The following is a 20,945-nucleotide window of genomic DNA, read 5'->3' as shown; positions in this document are numbered from 1 at the left end:
ATCAGTTCTGTATATAAATATATACTGTTTCTCAAATATTACATAAGCAACTCTTACTTGCCGAATTAAAAGCATTATTTGTATCGAAAATGACAACAGTGCAATGTATCTTTTTGCTTCAATTGCTGCCTTAATTTTATTAAACGAAGATTTTTAAATCACCTGATCTACGTATGCTTCTCAAAATGTATATCATTTGAACATTATTTTCATTTTTTCATCAAGAAAACGGCAAAGTTATGCTTTTACTAACAGCAATACATTATTTTCACGCTAAATTTAGAAAATTATTTTTAAATATTTTGTCTTATTATTTTTAATTAGTTTGTTTTGCCATGTTTGTTATTCCTGTATTAATATGTCTCAAAAAAGTTAGAAGTTAGATTAATTATAATTCTTATTAATAATATCTTATTATACATAAAGCCTTTAAATAAATTAAATGAAAAATACAAGAAATAAGTGTAAATTTTAATGAAAAATGAGATCTTTACATTTTTGTTACATGTCTTAAGTAAAATAATATATTATTACAGAATTAATTGTCATGTAAATTTTAAATATTATTTATATATTCATTATCCTGTGTTACACATGCAGAGTATTTCATTTTCATAGAAAATATTTTGCATATAAATATTTTATAATCACATTAAATAGAATATAAGAGAAATAATATGTAATATTTTTGGTGAGCATATTTTGGTCCATTTTAATAAAATGAATTTGGTAATAAACATTTTTATGATTATATATATGATTTATATAATACTGTTACAACCGTTTTTCAAAACTTATATTACTTTGTGTATATAAAATTATCTGCAACATCTATTTAAAATCAGAACAATACATATATCTAAAGTTAAACTTTAATATATAAATATATACATACACATATAATCTAATTACTTTATTCACTATGATAAAACCTATCACATTTATATATAATGATTATAAACATATTCTAGTTACTTTTATGTATTAAGTTACTATCAAAGTAATTATTTGAAACTCACAGAATTCAAATTCAAAGTGGCAAATGAATTTCAGAAGCTTCATATACTTGCAGTTAATTAAATAAAATCTACAAACTGCAAAACTCTAAATTCAAATATAGATATATTAAAATATTATTTTTATGAAAAAATAACTAACAATAGCCATATCACAATTCATTTTTTTTTGTTGTATTATTGTGCAAAATCGCATTTTTTTATTTTTTGTTGTCCATAATATTCCAGAAACAAGCAAACAAAATTGTTTTTTGTATACATATTTTTGGATATTTCAAATATTTACGCAAAAAGTAATTATAGATTAGATATTTAATTAACAATCTTCACAGCTCCAGTATTTTATAGTATTTAACAGTAAACAAGAATAATAAGGCAACAGATTTTAATAGCACAGCATATAAATACTAACTAATAATTTAAAACTTAAAAAATTTTGTTGATGTTGAGTTGATTCACTCATTTATTTATTATCTTTTAATGCTGCATACGTGACCGGCTGAGTATAAAAACCGCTTTACAAAATTAATCATAATTTAATAAGAATCTAAATGAGCCAAAACATTAAAAATTCGTTTGAATAGAGATTGATGATATCTTTTATTGCAAAGTCTGTTTTCATATATACAGTACAAATAGGCTGGAAGACAATAGAGTAAATAATGCTCATGAAAAAGTTTGCCATACATATAAAATGGTTAAAATCAATAGTTAAAAAAAAGAGTAAAATCAAATACCGGTGTGCCTAAATTAGTAAATCAACTTTTCTCAACCCAATCCTATCAAAAGTTTTACTGAAATTATTAGAATATTGACAGTCTTTTTGAAAAATAAAAGAAAACTTTTAAAGATCTTGCTAAAAATGATTGTGAATAAGAAAAAAAAAACGAAATCAGGTGCATATAAATTATAGTCATGTGATAAACTCAAATATGTAATTTAATCTGATTAAAATAATTGTACCTGATTAGAATCAACTCGTATCAAGCAATTTTTGTTATAACCTGTAGCAAACGATTAAAAAAAAGAATAATAATAATATGGTATAAATAGCATCCACATACATTCGAGGCGGTAAAATTTCGGTTTAGTACATTAGTATGTCTATGCGTGCATGAATAATAGACAAGTAGTAGAAAAAAGTCTTTCATTTCTTATACAGAGGTAAATGAAATTGTTCTAAACGACGCTCGAAAAGATTAGGTAAAAAACAATTTTCAATAATGAAAATTATTAAATTTAAATGCTAAAAGCACCACAAAGAAAAATAATAAACATTTTTTCTACATTTCGAGTAGCTGATTATTTCAGCAAGAAAATTCAAGAAATAAAAAGTGCAACATAATAAATGTTTTCCTCAACCAGTTAATTAGCCATTAATTAATACGTTACCAATGCTAATCAGTTTATGGACACATATTTTCGCATATATTACGGTTTATTATTTTGAAAATAATCTCAATATAAGTGGCATGCACATCATGACATATCAGGATGCCAATATCTGCCGGACAGAACCAGTCTAGTGGTTGAGAGCCATGGTCATGCCGAATTATGAATTGATGTTTGCTTTGTCATGTTCTCTGTAGAACTAGATTGATTTCTGTACAAAGTAACAGATGCGATATAGTTGTTTGGCATGACCTGAAAACAAACCATTAATGCTTAAATAATATTACAATGCAAACATCATGACAGGTGTTAGAATTTACAATATTCTAACAATTAATTTGTTAGACTTTTCTCCAGTAGCTCTTTTTTTTTCCTGTAGGGTGAAATGTTTATATTTCAAGGCCTTTTGCAAGTTTTTACGTACTTGATAAAAAATAAATGCTTTTGAGTATATGTGGTTAAAATATAGTAGACACATATTTTTAAACACAGGGTGCATTGATTCTTAGTAAATACGTGATCAGCTGCAGCAAAATCTCCGAGGAAAAACCACTAAAAATAGTCCTTTGAGTTGAGAAAAGGATGCTTGCATTCTATGCTCATCAAATTATCAGATATTCTAAATAAACTTTAACTAAAACTTATTATAAACATTATTAAAATCTCTATAAAATATCTGATAATTTGATATAAAAATTTTTGACCGCCGATTTTGATTAAATGACATTTTATTTAACTTATTTTTATTGAGAGTCCATAACCGCTAAACTTGCCTTCCCAAAAATTTGATCAGTTGTTCATCTTGTCAATACAAGTAAAAAGTTTTTTGAATTATTAAAATCGGACGCTCCGTTGTCTTAAAAACTGAGTTACAGTTTTTGGCATTTTTTGCCCCGTATCTTCGGAACGGCTAGACCTGCCTTCGCCAAAAATTAATCAGCACGTCTCCATATCGATACGAATCGAATGTTTTTTGAATTATTCAAATCGGTTGATCGGTGTTCCCGAAATCGTCAACGAAACTTTGTATCCGTACACACACACACACATTAAAAACATAGATTCAGTAGGTAAATATTTGAATTATTCGTAGAAAACTTTCAATTTCCATTGAAGAATTTTAAAATTTCTATTGTTTCTACTTGATTTGATGAGAAAACTAATATAAACTGCTTCATATCAGGTTTGTACGACGAAGAATCGAACCTGAAATCTTCTGATAGCAAAGCCAAAGCCACCTTCGCTCAAAGTAATTGTTAAGCACTATCTATCATAATATCGTCAAAGTTCCGAAATAAAAAAACGTTATCATTGCCGCAAAATATTCAACAACTTCAACACTTTAACATACAGTTCACAAATTGTCACAAATTTTCACAATATTTCTAAATTTTCAAATTTTGCAATAAATTTGATTTATTAATTTGTTTATAATTTTTTTTTGAATGTGCATAAATTTCCAAATATTTAAATTTTCCAAAAATCTGAAAGCTACTTAATTTTCCAGTAATTTCATATTTTGACGCTTGCAAAAATATTCAAATATTCAAATAAAACTTTGTATTCATCTAATCTTAGTTGTTCACATATAACAAAACGAATAAATATCAAATTTTACCTCAAATATTATGTCCTGGTATCCATAACAAAATGTGCTACCAAAAGGATTGGTAGTATTTGTAGAGCTAGCTCGATTGAGAACTACTGGTCTATCAGATGGTCTTAAGTGGCTACTTACAGAGTCCCATTTACTGTATGCAGATACTAAGACAGGAGATGGTGTTACATCTACCAGACGTCCTGCATCAGAAGGTAATCTGCAAAATCAATTTTATACAAATTTATTTTTTTATAACACAAACACTCTCTTGGTTACTTTTGGTTTCAAATATCAAGCATTCTAATTGTAAGATTTTTAAATATTGAAATCATAAATTTCAATTTTTTCTCGTTTAATATTAAAAGCCTGCATGTTTGAATTATGTGAAAGGTTTTTGCATATTTCAAATGTGATTTTTGAATGTATGAATCTTTTAGGAACTAAGAGTTTGAATCCAAGAGTTTCAGCACGCGAAACAGATACCTTACCCCTGAGCTACACTCCCTTCACTAGATTTGTTTTTAAATTTTGCGATTAGAAGGTCTTCCGACATAAAACAATACAAAGAAGAAATACAAAGCATATTATGCAGTCCCAAGTTTCTGCAAAATTTTAATATCAATTTTTAAAAGATCGTATTTCTTCCTCAAAAGTAATCTTTGTAGATAATCATGTAAGTTTTTTACCTAATGCACCTTATATTTTGAAAAATATAAATCATAGTATTTTCAAAGCATTCAACGACTATCAACTAAACATAAAAATTTGGTCATTAACTCTAATTAAAAATTTGTCCGTTCAACTGTTTTATTAAAGCCTATTGTTTTAACATTAAATGTAAAATTTTTGATTGAGGCAACTGCAATGAAAGCAGATGCATAAAGAAACTTGTTCTCTTGTTTACTAAAATATATTATTTCAATAACTTGATGAGATTTTGCATTATATTTTAATATAATTGACAACAAATAAATTAGTATTGTGCAATAGCAATGTCCATTTTCACTTGAAAATATAGATTAAAAAAATGTTTCCAATTGAAAATAGCAATGAAAAATCTCAAACACTATTCTTCCCTGAATCAAGTTGAAGTTTAACTTAACTTAGAGACCTGCCCTAAAGCAGCACTACTCATCATATATGTATATACTTAATAGTCATATACAAGATTAACTAACCTGTCAGGAGCTAACTGAAGGTGAAATTCACAGCGATGATACATGTTAAAATTATAATGTCCAGGATAATTAGTATGAAGCACAATTTTTTTCAAACGCTGTGTTCTTGAATCAAACAAAACATCCTGAAATTGTTTAATATTTATATTTTAATAAAAATGATCATAATTATTAATATAACAAAAAGAATTATTACTCACCAAGCCCAAAGTAAAGTAATTAAAGAAAAAATCACTGCGTCTAGCAGATTTGCGATGAGCATTAGGACTGTGGATTCTCATTTTATCTTCAGATTTATAAAAAACTCTAAAAAAAATATTAAATACTATGTCATATTTGTTGCTATTTTTTGTAACCTATAATGCTATCTTTAATATATACCTGCTGGGTGCACCAAGACTGCTTGCAACATCTTGACAACTATCTCCAAATAATAATTCTCTTGTTATTTTTTTCTTTCGTGGTTCAAGTATCCTTGGAGAATCTGAAGCAAGTTAAAATTGATAATGTTTGCCTTTCATTGTTTCATCCAAACATTTGTTTCATTTAAAACTTCCATCTTGAACAAGCAATTACAACTTTTCAAGTGAATGTTTCATATTTTAAAATTTATTTCGTTTAAATATTTATTAAGTTTGCCTCTTACTCAACTTAGGTTTTAAGTTTGCCTCTTACTCAACTTAGGTTTCTTTAATAAAATACAGCAACATTGAGCTCCCAACCAAAAATTTTAGAAATAATATGTTATGTACTTCTGATATAATTATTCAAATTTATGATGATTCTATTTACTTTAAGGCGCAATGTTGCAAGTCAACACATATATGAAGCCAAAATTAAATTAAAATGAAAAATCAATTTGTTTGAAATACTAAAACTGATTTGATGGAAATACTTTACCTTCCATATATAAATGCATTCTCAGGCCTCTAGTTTGTCCATGACTACGAAAAACTTCGGCCCTTTCAAGATATAATTGCTGGTTGTAACAAGTGATGGGCAGGTTTGGGGGTCTGGCTTCTGGAGCACTAGGGCCACAGTATAACGAACATCGAGATACCACTGGTGATGCACCATTTGGAAAATGTAAGGAACCCAAACCATGTGCATAGCCCGGCTATGAATAATTTATACATTCAGTGTTATAAACATTCTTATTATCAAGTAAAATTGATGTTTAATATTATTAAGACAAAATAAAAATCATATAACGTAAGAATTATAGAATTACACCATTAAGTATTCTTAACTTTAACTTCTAATTCTTTAATAAAAGAAAAAATCTATGTGCTTATGTGTAAAAAATTATTTCTTGAATATTTTCTTCATTAAAAAATTCAAATTTAATTTTTGCTCATTTTGTAGTGTACTTATCAATGAAAATAAATCAACTAATGCATAATATTAAATATAGATAATAAATACGACAGAGTTCCACTAGATAACCATTACCTGCAGTTTGCTATCTACTGGAAAATAGAAACTGAGACCACGAAAATGCAAACAAAATAACTGCTTATTTGCATCATAAACTCCTGGATGGGTAGCTCCAAAAGAATGTTCAACTTGCTCGATAGACGGTAAAACAGTTGGAGAGTTAAATGGAAGACCACTGAAAAATTATAGTATATAATTAATTGCGTGAATGAGATATGCACAATCTAATAGATCATTCATAACAAGTATTTGAAAATAAAACTTACAACAAATTACAGAATTTTAAGAATCATCTTAATTAGATTCAAAATTATTTTATTCTAACATTGATTATATATTGACTGTAGATATATTTAAAATTACATCAAGCATATATAATATTAAAACAAATCATTCTTAAGAAATACATACCAATATCTAAGCTTCACTAATTTCAAATTATATATTTCAATTAATTTTAATCTTTGCACAACCGGGTCGAATACCAAGCGTATTCCATCATGTGGTAAATTTATGGCCAAATCAACAGCTAGTGGACTCTATAAATGATAGCACAATAATTAAACGATATAATTCTGTTTAACATAAGAAATATTTGATATTCACCGTGTCACTGTATAAAACTTGCACTCCTCTGATAAGTCCGACTTGTGATTGAATGATAGCAACAGCTTGGGAAAAATGCATACCTATAAATAAATTTCCGAAAGAATTAAATTATGCAAAAAAAGGAAAAATAATGCCAGAATAAAGGAAGAAGTGAGTTTTCCATAATATGTTTTATTTTAGTGTGTATTTTTTTATTTGGTTCTTTAAACAAATTGAATCTCGCATGATTACTCTTTTTTTTAAGGTGTTTATATATTTTAAACAACATGATTTTAGTTTTCTAAGCGAAAAGTTTTCTCTTTTTACAAAAGATAATACTATAGTATTGAATTTTTATTTGTAATTATTTCTATATGTTTCACAGATGTGGTTCCTGAACTTTAAAATATTAAAATTAATAAATTAAATTATGGATTCACTTTTTTGAACCATAAGACATTTTTAGTTTAAATTATAATTTTGATATATATATATATATATATATATATATATGTATATATATATAAATGGTGTATTTATATTTATTTATATACAGTCTTGTAAATGTATATATGTATATAATACCATGCATGGTATACCATGCTATATGTGTATATGTTTTGATATAATTTATTAAAATAAAGTGAATTTCAAGTTCACAAGTTCAGTCGTAGATGCAAAAATATCTTTTTCGGAATACAAGAAAAATTATCGTCATTATGCAAATAAACATACAATCATGATAATAATAAAAACCTAAATTTTTATATGTATATCACTTTTACTGGCACCAATACGTAACCAACATCAACACAAAAAACCTTGAAATGTGACGTTTGGGTGACAGTTCACATATTTGATAACAACTTGTTTACAATCAGCTAATTATAGTGATATGATACAAATGTTACATACATGAACTTTTTTTAACATTAGATGAAAATGAAAAAATCGCATGAATTTATTCTGTACCTAAGTCTAATTGATGATGATAGTTTATAATAAGGTATTGAACAGAAAGCGTTCATAATAAACTTACCCAAAACAAACTCCCATTGCTCGCATCCCAAGGACCGTTCAGGTACCAATTCTAAATCCAACATGTCTTATTAGTTTAAATAAACAATGAAACTCTAAATCACTCAAAATCAAATGCCGTTTGTTTAATAAAGTATTTTGCGCAACTCTTTGTTCAAACTACGTACGATGGTTTACAAGCGGCCATTTTGAATCATACGACTGACATTTCACAGCTGATTGCTGTATTTTTGTCAGCGAGCTGTTTACTTTTATCACACACACAAAGCAATATATGGCGTATCAGACAATATCTTACTTTTGCACACACATGTAGCCTTGAACGGGCTTAGTCATAAAAAATTGATAATTCAATACGATCTTGATTATTATTTTACTTGTATGAATCTTGATATAATCATATTTCTTTGAGTTTTCTTTAAATTAATTCAAATACAACATCTAAGACTTCGTTTGAAAACTATAGTAAAATACCCTGAATAATATACTTAGAACATGAATTTAACACAAACTTCGTGAGAAAATTGCGTATGAAATTCCAAAATTCCAATTTTCGAAACTAAACATATTTATTAAGTATGAATCAGCATATATATTATGTGTATATAACACTTATATTTAAGTATTTGACTCCATAATGCATAATACGAATGTACATGTATTGCATATAAATGCATTTATTCCTCAAGCTGCAAATTCTTACTAACTTATAAATATTCAGAATTTGAATATGTGTTTCTTATCAATCATGAATATTTACTTAATAATTTATCCCTCATGGCAAACGCATTATTTAACTTCATTCTTATAGAATCACCGCATCCCCTGAGTTTCATAAATCTGAAATAGCACAGCCCTTTTTTAACATCCTTTTCTAACTGATTTCAAAAGCAAAGTTGGTACTATAGAGATTGTACTCCCTATCACGTCAGCGAATCGATTCAATTGGAAATATGTGCTAAAAATATTTCAAGAAAACATTCGTTTGCCATAAGAATAGTCTTTTGCATCAGTTTAAATTTACATTAATATGTGATTGCTTTTATCAATATGCTCTTTATATTTTGAAATATGCTGAATAGGGTATATTATTTTGCTTTACTACCATTGCACAACTCTATAGTTTATGCCATAAATTCATTGTTTTACTAAAACAAATTTTCTTTATCGTATTCGGAAACTACTCTATTAAAGATTATGTATTTAATTTTCATTCATTGCAGAAAAACGTAAGGAAAACAATTATCAACAACAAAATCCTTATTCGTTCTTGATTCAATTAAATAAAACAACAAATTGATAGGCAAATTGTATTGCCATAAACATTATTTACAAATATTTACATAATTTTATTTTTACAATAAATAACTTTTTGTACTTGAAAAATGACTTGTCATGTCTTTAAACATTTTTTATAAATTTTTTTACGATTTTTTTTCTTACTCACTACATATAACAAATATAAATATATTTACACAATTCCTAATATACTTTATTATATATTTTAAATAACTAGAGATGATAACTTTGTTTCCAAACTAAATAAAATTCTCCAAAAAAGAACAGTTAACGATATTCGAGCTTATACATATACTTTATAATAAATTGTGAAGAGTATTATTATTAAAACTACTTATTTATAACTACAATGCTCCTCTCAAGGAAAAAATTACATCAGCCATCTTCAAGCTGTAAAAACAAACTCCAATTATAACAAATTTAAATATACATTGAAAAATACATTGAAGTTCACATCAAACTATTTGTATATTCAAAAATAATATTGGATATTCAACAACAAAAAGTAAATATGAGGAATTACAAAAAAAACTATTGGAATTATATAAAATAACATTGAATTCATCAATATTTTAAATTAACAACAATTATTATGAGTAAATAGAAATAAACAGTATAAAATTCAGAATTAGTTTAAGTTTAAAAAGTAAGTATGTATAACTCAAGTTACTCGTAAGACACACTATAATAATTGCATATTTATATTAAACAAAAATATATAATGTGTATTTTTAGTAAACAAACGTATTAAATACATTTGTCTACTGATATATTTCACATTATATAAAATAATTATCACAATCATATAATAACATCTTCGTAATAAAGAATGTACTTATGTACAAAATTAAGTAAGTTTGCATATTCCATTTCATTGGCAGAATAATGCAATGGACATTGTCAATATACTTATAATAAATTAAACTAATATTAATACCTATATTAGAATTCAATCTCATTGTAGAGACTTAATAACACTTATAACTAATCAGGAAATTTTATCCAATGACTCACCCTACTTTTACCATAATAAAGAATCTAATTTCATCATCGCGAGAAGTCTTGTGAATTTCTTTGGCTAGCTTTAGGACCTTTACTGTCAAAATTGGTAAGAGAAGTATTTGCCATTCTTTTCTTGAGTTTTTGCTGCTTTTTCATATTGCTTTGATGATTATATCTGTTGTTATAGCAGAAGTCATTGTCTCTTTCTAAATGTTGTTTCCTCTCATCAATATTGTTATAATCTCTGTTTCTACTATTTCTACAATTAATGTTATCTTTGTTTTTCTTAGGTGGCACATTAGGAAAAGAACGCCTAATTCTGCTTGTTGTATGATTAACCCAAGTGTTGCCTGTTCCTAATGGCATTTGATGATCAGGTCCACTCGAACAACCTGATCTGTTGTTATTTGGAGAGTTATCACGACTTGCAGGATTCGACTCCTAAAAATCATTTTCAGCAAATAAAAATACGACATCATTAAAATATTTATGTAAGATTAATATTACTCACTGCTTCACTGTCCATTGGCGAATCACCACTACTGTCTAGGCTACAAGTACTGCCACCTCCTCTCTCACTAGCTGCACGTAATGCATTGTTACGAATTGCATATTTTCCTTCAAACATATCTGCAACCCAATCTCGATATTCTTTCACCTGATTATAAAAATATAGTGTTGTGATATTACAGCAAATTATATTAGTTTTGAAGTTGGTGTAAATAATATTTATATATTTATTTCATAATTTCCGAAATTTGACTGAATGAATATTACACAATATGTCACATGCAAAGAAATGGCAAAATATTAATTATAAGAATGGTTCATATTAAAAATGATAACATAATTTGAAAATTATTTTATCTAAAATTGAAGAAACTGTTTATGACATTTTTAACAAGTGAATATTATTAGTGTACATACCTGATCTGTAACCAATATTATTCGGCCTAATATTGAATGTTTATTACAATCATTAAAAATATCATTTAATGGTGAAACGGCTTGCGTTAATATAATATAAGCATAATCAAATGCCTGTTTAACTTGCAATGCTCCATAACTTGATCTTCCAATGTCATTTCCTGGAGTCAAAGGATCTTCTATAGATAATAATGAAGGTCTGTGCCCATCTACCATATCCTTTTGCATATCTTCTTTTCTTATATAACTGCCACCATTTTTAATACTGATTCCTAATGGACAACAAATAATACCTTATAGCTGTTATATAGAAATATAGTCATAAATATATAAAGTATCTTCATCTAAGCAACTTGAAAAATATATAAAGAAAGAAACTGAAATATAACATCACATTATAGAAAGAACACAATGGTTGCTGATTGGATGAATTTGAAAACAGTCAGTGGAATAATGTGCAGGAAAGTAAAAAATGCAGTCAATCATAATAACTGAAAATTCAATACTAAAATAATCTTTTGTTTATAAATATTTACCTGTTTTTACATAATTAAATTTACGTCCATATAATTCAAAAAACTCTATGAGAAGTACAGCTAAATTAGATTCATTATTGAATAAATCTCTTCTTGGATGTAACTGTAAAAAACTAATGCACATTAAAATCAGACTGTATGATGATATTCCTCCAGTGAAGACTTCATTTAAATCCCTCTGAAGTAGAAATTGTTTTAATACAAGCACTAATTTTGATAAAACGGGATATTTGCGCTTATATTCTTTTATCAATTCTGCTGACTGTACACCACTAGACATGTTAAATGATATGTCAACTTTCACCTGAAAAGATTTTTATTTTATTGAAGTTCTGCAAATAAAGTAATTTACAAAAAAATGAAAAGTTACCTGTGTCTCTCTGTCTGTGAGTTTAACAATTGGTACCGAAGCTTTATCTAAAACTTTTACAGTGTTCTGCTCAGCAATGCCTCTAACAACTAATTCAGACTCAAGTGTGTGCAATGGTAATCTTTCCCATCGGCCTAAGATTCGTTTAAAAAAAAAAAAATTAGATTTAGGAAATAATATTAAGCAAAAATATATAATAGAATTTTTAAATAAAAGTTCTGTTATGTATAAATAAAATATTAGACAAATCGAAACTCATTAATTAAACGAATATTTATTGTGTATTTAACTATATTAGTAATATTATAGAATAGCTTAAAGGATTTAGATCTGCAAAAACTCATTAATTAAACCAATATTTATTGTGTATTTATTATTGTATATTAGTAATATTATAGAATAGCTTAAAGGTTTTATAACTGCAGGATACATTAGACATACTATTAGTGACTCAGAAATAAAAAATAACGTTTTTAACAAATTACAATATGCATGGTTTGCGGTCATATATTTATTACAAAATAGTAATTTTCACACCTGTCCTAAAATAATCAACAAAAAAACATAGGATTGAAAAAATGACTTTAAAATATCAATTCTGATCAATTTTGGGAGTATATTAAAAAGCAATAAAGTAATAATTCTGATCGTGCAGCAAATACGCCAGAAATGTGATAAGAATACATATATAAAATTACTAATGAATTTCATATTATGAGATATATTAATGTGGAACACTGTAGGCGTACATATTGCGCTCGGCCTTTTTTCAAAATTTTAATTTTTATAATTAAATCACTTCACATCGGCCTATGATATTTTAAGGTGTTTTCGTTTTGACTATCAACTCCATCACCCAGAAGAGTATACCTTTATTTATGAGTAAGCCTGAGGTTTCTTTCGTTGGTGACAAACAAAATGCAATTATATATTTGCTATGTTTTTTGAAAGAATTTAATTTACCTAAGACTACAAGATCGATGTCACTTGTAGGAAGATATAAACCAGTTCGGAAGGAGCCGAAAACTTCGACTTGAGCACATGGCCATAAATCCAGGACGACGCTCTCGATTCGCGAAACCACTTGTAAACGCAGCGCATGCTCTGTGGGCGATGGTGACATATGCTGATAGAAATGCTCAATCTCATCATGTAACCTAGAAATTTAATTATATCAGTTAGAAAAAATGAATTGTGCATTATTAATTTATTTTATCATCTATATGATTGAAGTGCTCCTATTCACATATTTTAGCAACTAAACGGAGAAAAAATCTCAAAATTATTACATATTATCCCTCCTAGACAAGGCACATGCACAAAGATAAGTTTAAAAATATCAACTACGTGTTTTACCATTATGATTTTATCAAAATATTATATATGTCTGAAAATAACAACTACGTGTTTTACCGTTATGATTTTATCAAAATATTATATAAGCTTGTCAAATATCCGCCTTTTTGTATTATAAACCAAGAGCAAAAAAGCGGACGGGAGATATTTGACAATTTAATATATGTCTTCAAATATAATATTTTTCGTTCTCATTATTAAATATTAGTAAAACAAAAATATTTGTTAGGTAATTCATTCATTAGTGCGTGGGACAATGATTGATGATTCGTTAATATTTGAAAATCACAGTTATAACACACTCAATGCTGATTTATTACACGCTTTTCCGGTTTATCGGGGATCTTTTATTTCAACCCTGGTATTTTTCGAAATATGGATGAAATCGTGGTAGAAAGAGTGGAATTTGCGAAACAAACCGGTTTAGATCAGGTAAATGTAGAAGATGCCAATGATATAGTTCAAGGAAGAGTAGTCTTTCTAATCATGATCTATAGCTATTTACTGAGAAGAAGAAAACAATAATATGTAAGTTCACCTCGGAGTACCATATGGAGGTTTTGAGACAACTTTTGGGGTAACAATACACAGTATTTACAGACTTACAGCTGGGTATCTCGAATTCCGAGATTCTTACCTAATTTAAACTTAAATAACTGGACTATTCCAAAAGATCAAAAATATATTAATATTCAATAATAGTAGAATATTTACAGGTGTTTATAAATAGATCAAAATGACTGAAATTATAAACCAATTTGTTGAAAATGTACGCTTAACAACTTTTAAAAGAACGCAGAAGACACATTAGAAAAGAAACACACAATTTCGATAGAACGATGGGGGCTGAATTAGAATTTCATTGAAATATTTTAGTATGTATATTCGTTTATATTATTTTTATTCTTGTATAAAACAAATATTTGATTTTGTTTCACATTTATTAAATTGTGATACGTAGCCAATTTGCTGTCGATTTTTTCTCAAAACCCGTTATTCGCATATCCCCATCTAACGCTGTTTTACTTTACGCCCTGCTTTGATGGAACATAACCCCCGCGTTAAAAGCGGGGCATTACTATTACTGTTTTCCTAGTTAGGTGCTTGCTCTGTTATTTAACCTTCCTACGCGTTTTTCGGATCATATTAATTAAAAGTGAAATTCTAATCATTATATTTCTTATTAATGTCAGTTTAAAGATAATTGTTAATTACATACGATTAAGCTGTACATTAGTACCGGAAAAATAAATTTTAAATCTAAATTTCAAATGATGTATTAAAAAAACTACAATGATTAAGAAAGCTCAAAGGTTAAATGCTCTAGTTAAAAAATATATTTAAATTAATTTGGTAATTAAATTAAACAAAAGTTAGTCATCTTATGATCGTTAGCAATGCGTTGATATGAATATTAAATGGAACGAATTAGGTGATAATTAACAGAAACTTCACAAAAATTATCAAAAATAATGATAATATTACAATGTTATACAGTTCTTGCATAAATTGATCTAAGATTGGATAATTAATATGCAGCAAATTATTATTCATTCAAATGAAATCTTTATAAATTTTAGCATAAAGAAATGATGTTGCAATAAAGAAACATTTTCCTCAAAAAAATGTTTTATATTCAAAATAATATAAAAAACATATGAATCGCCATCTTCCACCGACAATAATCATGGTAACATCTCAAACCTAATATTCAATCCTAAAATTTTAATATTTATAATATAAATTTTATATATAAACCATATGTAAAAAGTGTTTACAACAACAATTTGTACATTTTGCCACTGGAGGGGTCTACTAATTTGTAAACAACTATTTAACCATATACTTATCAGCATTCTCTGCTAAATGTAATAATTTTGCATAGTAAAATTGAATAAAAGAAATTAACCGTTTTTAAGTTAAGGAAAATAGTTAAAATTTATTAATTCTTGAAATGCTTCTACAAAAGTCGTGTAGATTGCTAAATAAATAATAAATTGTACCCATTAATACGAGACAACGAATAAACAAGGAATGAACTGCGCATGCACAGATTAAGCAGCAATTGCGTTTTAACGCAACTTGACATTCGCCAACGCTGCTTCCACCTGAGAAGAAAGGACACTAGATAATCCACCCAAGTGCAGAAGGAACAGCAAATATTTTTCTGCGCATGATCTAACTATTGCAAACTGATATTTCGTTCTCATAGAAAGAATTTTTCTTATATCGTTGGCTTTAGTTCTTTGACTGACAACGAGTAATAAAGTATATGAAAAAATCGATTTTAGGAAAAAATAATCCCGTCGATAATAATTCACATTGAACAAAATGAACAATAGTATAACATAGTATAGTAACATTACAATAGTTATGCATAGATTCTAAAAACGCGAATGCTTTAAAAAAGAATGAAAACAACGATAAGATGATTCAATTAAGCTTGTACTGTACTGACTAAAAAATAAAATTTATTAAAGATTAAGTAAATTTTAATTTATATTAGTCATTTTCAGAATGATGTTTTTACAACGAGCATATATATATATATATATATATATATAATACTATACGCACAATTTTACGCGGCGCTATTTACATGTGTATTGATTTCGTTTTGGCACCGTCGATTTAGCCTTGAACTGTGTGCATTGAAATGAAAAGGATTTTACAGAACGCTTACTTATATTAAAAACAAACGACAAAATTGGGCGAATGCTCTCTTGAAATTCATTGATATATATTCTTTAAATTAAATCAAATTGTTGATTTCAGGTTCCGGGAAAAAATATTTTATATTGATAAGATAATAAAAATATAAGTAAACCATTACTATAACTATAACTAGGGGTGCATGGCATCGTGCCTTAAGGCAAATTGCTGCAACTTCCCGTACAGTAAATAAAATTTGTACAAAATATCTGATATTTCTGTATAAAATATCTAATGAACTTTCCCGTAGGGTTATAGTAATCGCAAAAAAATCGAAAATGAAAATTTTTACGTAATAAATTATTAATAAATAATTATTACTCAATATATTATTAATTATATTACGTTTCAGGGGTTTCTAAACATTTTGGCATACCTTAGAAAAATTGATGTACCTGCGTATGTATGTGTATGTGTGTGTGCGGATACAAATTTTTGTCGACAATTTCAGGAACACGGATCAACCGATTTGAATAATTCAAAAAAACATCAGATTCGTATTGGGAAGGAGACGTGCTGATTAGTTTTTGGCGAAGGCAGGTCTAGCCGTTCTGAAGATACGGAGCAAAAAGTGTCAAAAACGGTAACTCAGTTTTTAAGAGAACGGAGCGTTCGATTTTAATAATTCAAAAAACATTTTACTTGTATTGACAAGATGAAGTACTGATTAAATTTTTCGAAAGGCAGATCCATCGGTTATGGACTATCAATAAAAATAAGTTAAGAAAATGTCATTTGGCGGTCAAAAATATTTATTGGACATATGTATTATATCAAATTATCAGATATTCTATAGAGATTTTAACAATGTGTACCCATTTTGTGTAATTTTGAGTTCCGTACCAAGATTTTTAATTACTGTACGGGAAGTTTCAGCAATTTGCCTAGAGGCACGATGCCATGCACCCCCCTAGTTTTTTAGCCTTTTTATTAGATCTCCGAAACTGCTGGACCTGCCTTCCCAAAAATGTAATTAAGCTCATTCCGTGAATACAAATAAAATGTTTTTTGAATTATTCAAATGGGACTCCATTTTCTCAGAAACTGAATTTTCTATGAAAGCTATTTTTGCACCTTTTGTCCTGTATTTTCGAAACGACTGGAACTGCCTTTGCCAAAAACGAAGTCTTCCAGTCAATAGGAATCGAATATTTTTAAATCATTTAAATCAGTTGAACCGTGCTCTCGAAATCGTAGACAAAAAAATAGACAAAAACATACATAGGTCCATTGTTTGAAATGAATGTATGCCAAAATGATCACAAGCCTTTAAGATATACAAAAATTTTCATTTTGGATTTCTTTTTTCAATTACTATAACTTCCCAAAATAAGTTACTAAAATGAATAACGAAAGTTAATAAAAGTTTAAATAGCACTGTATAATACAATGTTAATCATTTCAAATACTTTGTATATTCTGAAATAATTGACAAGATTTGTGAAGAATTGACAAGAATTGACAAATCGTATTATCATAACCCGGCGTCTATATCGAAATCCTCTGTCGCGATAATGTATCATAAAATATGATTAGATAATGGTTTACATAATGAGTGTTCTATATTTATTAAAAATTAATTAAGATGATGTATTCTAGTTAGATAGACAACTTATATATTGGCTGCAAACTATACATGCATATACAAATTTAGTTAAAATCAAAAATAAAACTAGTGGGGTGGGTGGCATCGTGCCTTAAGACAAATTGCTGGAACTTCCCGTACCGTAACGAAATGTTCGAGGAATACTGAATGTTTTCAAATAGATTATTATAAATATTGTAACATTGTCTAATATTTATAAGAATTATATAAACTGAATTGCAAAGTTGAAATTATTTGTTTCGGCAAAAAAACTAAAAAAAAAAAAAAAATGAAACAAAAATTTTTTTTTCCAAAATCAATTATTTTGTTAAGACAAGCAGAAAGTTTTTTGAATCATTCAAATCGGACGCTTAGTTCTTTCAAAAACTGCCATTTTTTACATATTTAGCTCCGTATCTTCGAAATGGCTGGGCCTGCCTTTGCCAAAAACTAATAAACACTTCTCCCAATCATTACTAATTGAATGTTTTTTAGATCATTCAAATCGGATACTCCGTTCTCTCAAAAATTCGATTTCTATTTTCCGCACTCTTTGCTCCGTCTCTCCGAAACGGCTGGACCTGCCTTTGCCAAAAACTAATCAGCTCTTTTCCCTATCAATAGGATTCGAATGTTTTTTGAACCATTCAAATCGGTTGATCCGTTCGCCCTAAAACGTGACTGGAAATTTGTATCCACACATACATACACACACACACACACATACACACACACACACACATCCATTTTTTCTGAGGTATGCCAAAATGTTCAGAAACCTTCAAAACGTCGAGAAATGTAAAAATTTTCAATTCCGATTTTCGGCCCATTACAATAACTTACCCTACGGGAAGTTAATAAAATCAAAAAGTTCCATCATAAGGGACATTGTAAGCAGCCACTTACAATATACACTAGTTGTTTACAGTATTGTATTTTGTGTTTAATTAATTAATTATTTTAGGAATATAAATAGCGTTAGCGTTTGTGTCCTCGAATCGGACCGCTATTTATGTTTTACTATTTGTGAGCAGAGCTATTTTTATCTTAAATAGTATCGAACACCGATGTGCTGAGCTAAATGTACGAGATAATAATTAGTACGCTAATTGTAGGTGTTTGTGTTCAGATTAAATACATAATTTGTTATAGACGTACATTTTACTGGCAGGTGAAAAAATAAAACTAATGGAATTGATAGTTACCAATAATAATTGCAAAATTAGTAAGACTATCCTATTATTTTTAATAGAACCGAGAAACTTAATTGCTTTCAAAATACCTTTCTAATGGAATAATCAAAACAAATTTTTATAATATTTTTTAAACAATTTGTAACTTTCTTTAGAATAGGTTATTGATATTGCAATAAATCTAAACTGAAAATGTATTGATACCTAATTTTTCTCAGAATATTTTCAATTATATTTTATTAATAAATTTACTAACTTTGAAAAGTTTGAAAAAAGTTCGATTCAAAAAAATCTTTTATTCCACTTACAATTTACCAATAATTCCACTAATAATTTTTATATTAATTGCCAACTTATTTGAGTAGTTATAGTTTACTAATCTTGCACATCTATTATTCTGACTAATTCTTAACACTTTGGGGACGGCTGTCCACCTCAGTGGACAAACATACTCTGTGAGGCTATTTTATAAACAATGACTCAGTTTGCATCGAAAAGTTGAATAAATCACATATAACAGTGATAAACAGTATTGTATTTTGAAAATAATTTTAAATTATTTCAGTAGTATTTTTAGCCTCTTCTTTGCTCTATGGTCTTTTTTTTAAATATTTAAAACGACCGAGCGCTTTTAAATATGGCAAAACGACTGGTGAATTTTGTGAATTAAGCAGTAGTGAAGATGAGTTTCAAATAGACATTCATACAGGCAAATTTTACGAAATTACTATTCGCACCGATGATAGTGCTGAATGCGATGATGATATTATCCAACCAACAAAAAGAAGTTCGACAAAATAAATGAAGAGCGGGAAGACATTAGCGAATGTGCCGATTCTCATTCAATAATCGATTTTGACATACATCAACAAACACCCCGACTACAAATACCAAGCAATATAAGACATCCAATAGATTATTTTACTTTATATTTTATAAATGAATTATTAGATAATATAATAGAAAAAATAAACCATTATGGCAGCAAAAAAATGACCAAATATACTGACTAATCAGTGGCATATTCTAAATGCGAGTGAAAGAAAAAGGGATTGTATTGTCTGTTCTGACAGAAAAGCACCAGGAGAAAGGCGGCGAACAACATTGTATTGAAAAACATGTCAAAATCAACCAGATATGCATTTTGGAAATTGTTTTTAACGTCACCATTCTTTATAAAATGATCAAAAATAAATTAATATTATAAATGTATGTCCTTCAATGACCACAAATTTTTATCAAACAAATTGCATAACATACACAATAAAATCAAGTTTACAGCCGGTAAATTAGATTGTTTTGAAATCGGTGCCGTCCCGAAAGTGTTAAATTCTAACTAATTTTTGAATTCGACATAGTCGACGAGGGCAATAAACCAGAAATGTGCATCCTCAAAAATGTCGAACATCATTTTTATTTTTTTGAAATTCCAGGATCATTCGAAAACTATTACTCGAAAGTCAAATACGGAAATATGGGTAGGTGGCTGGTTATGTATTCAATTGTGCTGATGTTCACTTACACCAAGCTCTTGGAAATACTCAGGTAAAATACTTTTATGACCAAGTATAAATAGAGATTCCCAGATGCAAAAAATCTGAATAGCCAGGTCAAGCAACACTATCTTTCATGGGAAGAGACAATATTAAATAATGTGATTACAACGATGTTGCGCCTACGTAGTCAATCGTGCATTCCACGGCGCCTGATAATAAA

General features: G+C 28.0%; 2 protein-coding genes across 3 annotated transcripts; both read right to left on the bottom strand.

Annotated features, from left to right (window-relative positions):
* Positions 1-2,374: 2,374 nt before the first annotated feature.
* On the bottom strand, positions 2,375-8,449 carry LOC113369902 (UPF0183 protein CG7083-like). 2 transcript variants are annotated; one of them, XM_026610518.1, is made up of 11 exons: positions 8,251-8,449; positions 7,230-7,312; positions 7,035-7,162; positions 6,639-6,798; positions 6,087-6,303; positions 5,568-5,670; positions 5,387-5,492; positions 5,187-5,311; positions 4,544-4,551; positions 4,027-4,220; positions 2,375-2,660 (listed from the first exon to the last, which is right to left on the bottom strand). In XM_026610518.1, the coding sequence occupies exons 1-11, from the start codon at positions 8,312-8,314 to the stop codon at positions 2,559-2,561; spliced, it is 1,290 nt and encodes a 429-aa protein (XP_026466303.1). In that variant the 5' UTR covers positions 8,315-8,449; the 3' UTR covers positions 2,375-2,558. The 2 variants fall into 2 exon arrangements, with proteins under 2 accessions (XP_026466303.1, XP_026466302.1); XM_026610517.1 differs by lacking the exon at positions 4,544-4,551 and having other exon boundaries at positions 4,027-4,225.
* A 1,931-nt stretch (positions 8,450-10,380) lies between these two features.
* Positions 10,381-13,535, bottom strand: LOC113369900 (non-canonical poly(A) RNA polymerase protein Trf4-1-like). The gene is made up of 6 exons (XM_026610515.1): positions 13,347-13,535; positions 12,384-12,517; positions 12,014-12,317; positions 11,478-11,749; positions 11,062-11,208; positions 10,381-10,991 (listed from the first exon to the last, which is right to left on the bottom strand). Exons 1-6 carry the CDS (start codon positions 13,504-13,506, stop codon positions 10,596-10,598), a joined length of 1,413 nt encoding a protein of 470 aa, XP_026466300.1. The 5' UTR covers positions 13,507-13,535; the 3' UTR covers positions 10,381-10,595.
* Positions 13,536-20,945: the final 7,410 nt, after the last annotated feature.

The sequence above is a fragment of the Ctenocephalides felis genome, unplaced genomic scaffold (genome assembly GCF_003426905.1).
Source record: "Ctenocephalides felis isolate EL2017-DRISC unplaced genomic scaffold, ASM342690v1 CF-g0.4_SCAFFOLD_01492, whole genome shotgun sequence".
Lineage (NCBI taxonomy): Eukaryota > Metazoa > Arthropoda > Insecta > Siphonaptera > Pulicidae > Ctenocephalides > Ctenocephalides felis.
This window is presented reverse-complemented; position numbering and strand designations above follow the sequence as displayed.

Coding starts and splice junctions, on each gene's coding strand:
- LOC113369902 (XM_026610518.1), bottom strand. CDS start 8,314: ATGTTGGATTTAGAATTGGTACCTGAACGGTCCTTGGGATGCGAGCAA. Junction 7,163..7,229: donor AAGTTTTATACAGTGACACG/GTGAATATCAAA, acceptor TATCATTTATAG/AGTCCACTAGCTGTTGATTT. Junction 5,312..5,386: donor ATTACTTTACTTTGGGCTTG/GTGAGTAATAAT, acceptor AAACAATTTCAG/GATGTTTTGTTTGATTCAAG.
- LOC113369900 (XM_026610515.1), bottom strand. CDS start 13,506: ATGTCACCATCGCCCACAGAGCATGCGCTGCGTTTACAAGTGGTTTCG. Junction 12,518..13,346: donor CATCGATCTTGTAGTCTTAG/GTAAATTAAATT, acceptor AACGAATCTTAG/GCCGATGGGAAAGATTACCA. Junction 12,318..12,383: donor TCACAGACAGAGAGACACAG/GTAACTTTTCAT, acceptor AAATCTTTTCAG/GTGAAAGTTGACATATCATT.